The sequence below is a fragment of the Alligator sinensis genome, unplaced genomic scaffold (assembly GCF_000455745.1).
Source record: "Alligator sinensis unplaced genomic scaffold, ASM45574v1 scaffold707_1, whole genome shotgun sequence".
Classification (NCBI taxonomy): Eukaryota; Metazoa; Chordata; order Crocodylia; family Alligatoridae; genus Alligator; species Alligator sinensis.
The window spans coordinates 2,102,869-2,110,556 of NW_005842065.1; the positions used below are offsets into that span (position 1 = coordinate 2,102,869).

Sequence of the window (7,688 nt, forward strand, 5' to 3'; positions counted from 1 at the left end):
GCCCGCCCCGCCGCCCGGCCCCAGCGGCGCCCTGGCGAGCCGCGGCTGGAGCAGCAAGCCCTTCGCCCCCACCCCGCGGCTGCCTCCATGCACTTCCCCGACCCGGGACGGCCGGGACCCCCGCGGGGCCGTCGTGCCCGGGCCCTACGCCAGCTCGGGGTCTCCGGCCTGGAGGGGGCCGGGGCTGGAGTGGGGCTGGGCTTGGGGAAGGTGCCAGAGCAGGGGTGGGGGTGGAGGCGGGCACTGTACCACTATCCCCAGTCGTGGGTAGGCACAGATGTCTCCAGCTCAGCTGCGTTCAGCTTGTTCCAGCCAGGACTCTGTCTCCCAGCTCTTCCCCCCACTCAAGCCCAGGGAGGGGCAACTGTAGCCCTGGAGGCAGCTCCTCGGGTAGGGGTCAGTGGGGGGTGGGGTGCTCTGTGGTGGGCTAGAGGTAGCACTGGGGGAGCTGGGCCCTGGCCTTTGCAGGCCAGACACAGCCCTAGAAGCAGGGGTGTTGTGTATGTTCTGGCAGCCGGTGCCCATGTGGCAGCATCTCCCAACACGTATGTCCCCATCAGTGTGGGCAAAGACTTGCTCATGTCCATGGGCTGCTGAGTGCATGGCTGCCTCTAGTCAGGTCCTCTCATTCACAAGGCTCCTTCCCTCCCTGCGCCATGAGCTCAGGGCTCTCCCGGAGGCAAGGTAGACCCCCGCCCCCCAAACCCGCGTGGGAGCTGCCAGCAGCAGGAGCTGGCAATGCATGACTCAAGCGTGACAATGAAAAGAAAGCACGCCCTGTATCGCAGCGCTCAGGCTGGCACAGCCCACACAGCCTGGCGACAGGGGCCCCTGCCCACACGCCCCCCCAGGGCCCTGCACATGAGTCCTCCTGCGCCAACATGTGTCATTCATGGCTGCAGGGGGAGGGGAAGAAGCATGGGCATGCATGTCCATGTAGGCCTGGAGGGTTCTGTCCACCCAGCATGGCCTCTCCCACAGCAGGGGCTGGTGACAGGCCAGGAAGGGAGGGACAGTACCAGCAGGCACCAGAGAAGAGCTGGCACTGCCTGGCAGCTTTCAGTATGACCCAGGCAGCTGGACCACAGGTGCTGGAAGTCGGGGGGCAGGGTGGAGGGATGCTGTGGGGAAAAGGATTTTATTTCCCCTCTAGAAAAGAAGAAAGAGGCTTTGTGCCTAGCTTCCTCCTTCTCTTTCTGCTGCGGCATGGGGGTCAGAGCTTTCCAGAGGGGCGGGGTTCATTCCCTCCTTTAGAAATGGCTGCTGAAGAGCCACTGTTTCTCTCTGTGATGCTTTTCCTATATAAAAAGCAGCCCAGACCGCCCCCGCCCAGGTACCCAGTATACTGTGCCCCACACAGCCCAAAATATGGCCCCTCTGGCTCCTTTCCTCCTCCCCTCCCAAGCTTGGTGGGTCCAGATGGCATCAGGGCAGCTCAGTTGCTGGCCCATGCAGCTCTAGGCCATGGGGAACAGGGTTCCTGGGCTGGGCCCAGCCTCTCCTGCTGCCTTTGGCAGAAGGCCAGGCTTCTAGGGAGCTGGTAACCCGCTAAAGCTGCCTTGGCTGCTTGTTCCCTCCCCAGCAGTGTGGGCAGTCCCGCCTGGGCTGTTGCAACAGAAGCATGAAAGGGCGCAGCAATCGGGGTGAAGGAGGTACCATCCGCTTCCCAGAAGGCGCCTGGGAGGGCGGAAATTGAGAGGGCAGGTGGCCAAGGCTGGGGGGAGGGTGGGGGTGCTGGCACAGGGAAGAAGGTTGTAGACCCTTTTCTGCACCAGACCAGCTACTGCCCAGGGTCTGCCCCCTGCAGACAATGGGATCCATGGGCTGGACTCAGCCCCTACCCCCAGGAGCTCTGCAGTTGGTGGGTGGGGAAGGGAAAGGGAAGAGGCACCCAAGGTCCCCACTCAGGCAGCAGCAGGGCTGGTGCAGGTGCCAAGGTCTTACGCTCACAGCCCTGAAGTCACACTCACAGTCGTAGCCTTTGCATGTGTGCAGCACATCATCCTGGTACTTGCGCGGGTGCATCATGCAGTCCCAGTGCTTGTATTAGTGCATGGTCTTGGGGCTTGCACAAGCATGCAGTCCCAGGGCTCACATGAGTGCTCAGTCCTGGTGTTTGCAGGCGTGCGTAATGCACAGCCCAGGTGCTTGCAAGAGGGCATAGTGCACCATTCTGCAGTCCCAGGGCTTGCACCAGTGCCTGGTGCCCCGGCTGCTGGGTGAGGAGGGTAGCAGGCTGCCAAGGTGTTGTTAGCAGGTAATGATCTCCCTGCAAACCTGGCCCTTGGCCACAGGCAGGTGTGGGTAGGGAGGGGTGTGGGTTGAAGCTGGGCCCACCCCTGAATCCCCCTTCATACAGCCTGGGGCAGCTGAGCTCCTTGCAGTGGGTGAATCACTACTGACAAGCGCTGGTTTCCTGCACAGGCCCCTGGCACCATCTTCTGGCCAGGCCCTGGCTCTGCAGCTGCTGCCAGCAATGCCTAGGGCTGGTGATGCTGTTAGGCCTCAGTATGGCTCTGGGAGGCCTCCAGCCCTGGGCAACCTCAGAGCTGCCAGGCTATCCTCAATGGGTGCAGGTGTCCCCAGTGTGTTAGGGTGGCATGGCCCAGGTGTCCTGCCTGGAGCTGTGGACTCTGGTACCCCCCTGGAATGGCCACCTTGCATGCACCAGACCTGGGAGCAAGGTGGTGGAGTCATGTCAGAGCACACGCACACACATGCCTGAATGTCGGGAAACACGTGTACACACACAGATGCTTGCATGTTAGGGAGCACATACACAACATGCTCGTATGACAGGACACACACACATGCATGTCAGGACACACACACACACACGCTTGCATACCAAAACACACATGCCTACCACATGTGATGTAATCTTTTTATGTAATCTTTATGGTATATCTAGCTTTGCAAACTATATCTAACTGAATACTTAAGGCAACTTACTGGTGCTGGGAGGGGTGTAGTATGTGTGTGTTAAGAGATGCTTGCAGAGCACAGCGTGTGGGATGCGGAGGATTCCTGGAATGCCTCCCTAACACCAGCAGGATAATGTCTCCCTGACACCTGTAAGATAGCAAGAAGTTCAGAAAAAGGTCTCATTATAATGCTAAAAATCACACCCCTGGGCAGAGCAAAAGTATGTTAATGAAACATATATGTATGTAAATGAAATACATGGCTAAAACATAGGTACAGAGACATGCTCAGTAGAGAACGTCTTATGTCAGTGGCTTGTAACCAATCACTGAGCGATACACTTGCAAACATACGTATATAAGGTACCCAAAGGTAGAAACCGGTGTGCTTGTTTTGCGAATGATCGCCAAGCACCCCTCTCTGCGCAGACTTGAAACAATAAAGATTAAGTTGGATCCTCCACCCCTGTGTGTTTATTGCAAAAGCGCACTGGGCACGAACTCACACTGTCCTTTGGAGACAACACATGCACACACAGAGATGCATGCCAGGGAACACACATGCAAGGAACACAGACACATCAGGGCACACGTGCCAGGGTGCACACACATATGCCACAAGACACATGCCCACATCAGGGAACACACATGATCCAGCCCTTCAAATACTTAAAAACTTTAATCTCTATTGTTCACTGCTAATGAGGCCTTGCTAATGACCCCACAGACCTGGAAGACAGAGCTTCCGACCTGTCCTGTGCCAATGTCTCCTCTGGGCTCCACTCCCCCCACAGCAGCCTGAGGCCTCTGGCCTCACTCCCTCTGTGCCAGGCTCCTAGTCTTCCGCTCTTCTCTCTGCTGGGCCTGGAGCCGCCACCCCAGCACTCTAGCCCCAGTGCCCACCAGCAATATCACTAAGGCCACAATGCTGCTGAGCGCGACGATCTGCGCCTGGCTGCTGGCTGCAAGGGAGACACAAAGGGTTAAACCCCACGCCCCTTCCTTGACCCACTCCCAAGAGGGAACAGGATCTGGACCTACAGGATCCCCACGCTCTGCTTTCCCTCAAGTTGTGTCTTGCTGCCCTAGCATAGATTCATAGATACAGGGTTGGAAGGGACCTTGCAGATCTTCTTCCAACCCCCTGCCCTGGACAGGAGGGAAAACTGGGGTCAAATGACCCCAGCTAGGTAATCGTCAAGCCTCCTCTTAAAGACCCCCAAGGTAGGAGCCAGCACCACTTCCCTTGGAAGTTGATTCCAGATCCTAGCCGCCCTGACTGTGAAGTAGTGCCTTCTAATGTCTAGTCTGAACCTACTCTCTAACAACTTATGGCCGTTATTCCTTGTTACTCCGGGAGGCGCTTGGGGGAACAAGGTCTCTCCCATTTCCCTCTGGTCCCCCCTAGTAAGTTTACAGAAAGCCACCAGGTCCCCTCTCAGCCTTCTTTTATGAAGGCTGAACAAGTTAAGGTCCCATAGCCTCTCATAGGGTCTGCCCTGCTGTCCCTGGATCATGCGAGTGGCCCTCCTTTGGACCCTCTCAACATGTAACATAGACATCATATTGCTCAGAGCCAGAGGAGTCGCTGGCTTCCAGCAGGGGGACATAGTACTGCCCATGACTGCAAGGGGAAACATGAAGGATTAAATCCCACACCCCCTTTCCTACCCACTCCCAAGAGAAAATGGGATATGGACCCATAGGAAATTCCCCCCCACCTCCCCATATGTTGCGCTGCCCAAGCACGTGACTCTGCTGCCTTGGGCAAGGGGGCAGTCTCCTGCTTTCATAAGGGAGCAGCTGGGGCAGAGGGAGAAGCTGGGAACTGGTGGCTGCAGGGAAACCCGGGGGGGGGAGGAGTTAGGCAGGAAGCTAGGGGACCAGGGCATGGGTGTGGGAGCTCACCATATACTCTGAAACTGGTCGAAGGGCTGCTCTCCTCAACCACCAGCCTGTGCCCATTCAGGTCCAGGTCCAGCACCGCATGGCAGCTGATGTTCTGGCCCTGGTGGTAGCGCCGTGCAGTCATGTTGAAGGTCACGAGCTTGTCATGGGGCCTGGCCCCCAGATCATCACTGAAGGTCTTTGTGTGCAGGATCTGGTGCCCACGGTATAGCATCACACTGAGGTTCTGCAGGGACCCCACATTTTCCACCTGGCAGGTCACGTTGTAAGTGCTACCCTGCTGCATCTCTGGGGTCATCTCTAGCACCACCCGTGCTGGGGTCTCTGCAGGCAGACAGGGGGAGTGGGGCTGAGACAGGGGCACTCTTTGCACCCCAGAGGCTCCTCACCCCACTCCCTGCTAGAGGCAGCACAGATCAGAGGTCCCCCAAAGCCCCCCCCCAACCCATGTGTGGCACATATGGTATGCAGTGATGGGGGCTGCTGACTGCTGCAGCTGCCCAAAGCAGCGGAAGACACACAGGGGCACAGAGTGCCACTCAGTGATGGAGCTCCACAGCCAGCCAGCCTGGCCCCATGTCCAGGTAGCGCTTGGCGAGTGAAGTCTCCACATCACCCATAGCACTGGGGTCCTTACATGTTGTGCTGCAGTTGTTCCATATGGAGTTCCCATACAACACCAGCCAGGTTTCCACTTGGGCCTGCACCTTGAAGGGTGCACAGGCCTTGCCCTTGACAGGGCAAAACCCAGTGTTGGCCTACCTGCAGTGGAGGGAGGGTGGGGCACACGTACTGGGCTGCAGCACTGCAAAAGGCATGTAGAACCCAGGCATCTGGGCACCACCCCACCCCAGCTCTAACCCACCAGATAACCCCACTCCCCTCCCAGAGCTGCCAAGAGAACCCAGGTGTTTGGGTTTCCTGGCCCCCCAATTCTCATGCACCAGATGCCTACTCTCATTTTTTTCCTTCATAATCTCCAATAGGTCTGTGGTTAGGAGGGTCTCAGGGAAGCCTGCAGGGAACAAGTCACCTGCTGTTTATGCGGGGAACAAGGAAGAGAACAAGGCAGGGCCCCAGTCTTGGCTCAGGGTGGTCTGGCCAGTGCCCAGAATGACAAGGCCCTGTCCTTGATCTGGAGGGGTTGTACAGTACCTGACACAGCCCAAATCTTGGCCTGGGGGGCATCTGGGCAGTGACAGGCCCCAACAGTCAGGATGTCCATCCCACTCCCAGCTTTGTTAACCCCCAAGCAAGTGGAACTCATTCCCCTCAGGGATGGCCCACCTGCCTCTGCTCAATTTTACATGCAGACTCCCTATCTCCCCTCCAGCTTACCCGGGAAAGCACCAAGGTCTCTGAAACTACATGGCTTCCCATGCCCTGTCTCCATCACAGTCCCCTGCTCACCCTAGGTACCACTCATGCTCAGACCTTGCTCCCACGGACACTGGACAGAGGGCAGCCAGCATGTTTTCTCTCTGAGGACCCTGCCCCTTTAAGTGGCTAAGCAGGCCCCAGCAGTACCCACTATGTCCTGTGTTTCAACAGTCTGCTCATGGGAGGCACCTGGCTGTAGTTGAGGCAGCACCGCACAGAAGGTGCCTGGGACAGGAGCTCAGGCCCAGGGACCAGCTCAGAGCCTGGAGAAGGCAGAGCAATGTGTCAGGACCCAGGCTAGAGAGCTCCGGGGTCCCCAAGGTGTCTGGTAAAGCTCCCAGCTCAATCCCAAACTCACCATACACGCTGAGGCTGGCTGGGGTGGAGGCATTCTCGAGGAGAGGCCCATGGGGCCGCAGGTCCAGTGCCGTGTGGCAGGTGACATCCTGCCCATGGTACTCGCGCTCCGCAATCACGTTGAATGTAGCCATGATGTTGGTAGCATTCATCGGGGTATAATTCTGGAAGTTCTTTGTGTGTAGCACCTGACCCCCGAGATGCAGGGTCACACTGAGGTTCCTCACAGGTGCCACATTGACCACCCTGCAGGTCACGGGGTAGGTCTTGCCCTTCTCTAGCATGGGTGGCAGTTCCAGTGTCACTTGCTTTGGGACCCCTGAGAGTGAAGGAAGAAGCAGGCTGATACCCAACAGCTAATGGCACCTAAGCAGCTCAGTGAGTCACAGCCAGAGCCCCTCACTCAGCCGGGCCCCCAGCCCAGGTCTGGGCCAGACCCTCCCCACACCCCAATCTCTGCTTTCCTACATAAGACCTGCTATGACCTGTGTCAGACCTGAAGTCCAAGTTTCCCAGTCTCCTGTGTTACATGCTGGCACATAGTGAATACAGAGAGGGAGGGTGAACTGGGTCTGACCAGGGATTTTCCCTGTTCCTCTCTCACTTGCAGCCTCCAGCATTTAAGGTCCAAGACATTCTGATTCAAAGGCCATGCCCCTCACTCCCATGCTCAATACCTACGCATGCCCCTTTGCTCCAAGAACATGTCCAATCTCTTGTGAATCAGCTGAACTCTCAACTTCCACTGTTACTGGTCGCTGTTGTCACCACTGATGATGACTTGACTGATAGGCAGTGTGAAAAAGAACTTCCTGTTGTTGGTTTTAGACTGACTGGTTGACTGCTGGTTTCATTTTGTGACCCCTCGCTCTTTCATTGACTCTCTCTCAATACTGAATCCCTACCCACTTTCTCTTTGTCATATAGTATTTGGTAAACCCTTCTTGCCCCCCAAGCCACCTCCAGCACATCTTTTCTAAACTGGATAGGCCTTGTCTTTAGCCCCTCCTCATATGAAGGCCCCCCTATACTGCTAACCATCCTTGCTGCCCTTCTCTGGACCTCCTCTAGTTCTTCTACTTCCTCCTCTGAGCTGCCCACTTCTTGGCACTGGTAGGA

At 57.1% G+C, this 7,688-nt stretch overlaps 2 protein-coding genes across 6 annotated transcripts in view; both read right to left on the reverse strand.

Annotated features, from left to right (window-relative positions):
• The window catches only part of ICAM5 (intercellular adhesion molecule 5), a 12,075-nt gene extending 10,006 nt beyond the window's left edge, over positions 1–2,069 (reverse strand). For all 4 annotated transcript variants that reach the window (XM_025203994.1, XM_025203993.1, XM_025203991.1 and 1 more), the window contains exon 1: positions 1,971–2,069. In XM_025203994.1, the coding sequence (XP_025059779.1) occupies positions 1,971–2,028 (58 nt within the window). In that variant the 5' untranslated portion in view covers positions 2,029–2,069. The remainder of the gene's footprint in view (positions 1–1,970) is intronic.
• A 1,517-nt stretch (positions 2,070–3,586) lies between these two features.
• LOC102387007 (intercellular adhesion molecule 2-like) overlaps positions 3,587–7,688 on the reverse strand; it is a 16,585-nt gene continuing 12,483 nt past the window's right edge. For both annotated transcript variants that reach the window (XM_014519890.2, XM_025203962.1), the window contains 3 exons: positions 6,571–6,888; positions 4,833–5,156; positions 3,587–3,886 (listed from right to left, as the gene is read on the reverse strand). In XM_014519890.2, coding sequence (XP_014375376.1) covers positions 3,738–3,886; positions 4,833–5,156; positions 6,571–6,888 — 791 coding nt within the window. In that variant the 3' untranslated portion in view covers positions 3,587–3,737. The remainder of the gene's footprint in view (positions 3,887–4,832; positions 5,157–6,570; positions 6,889–7,688) is intronic.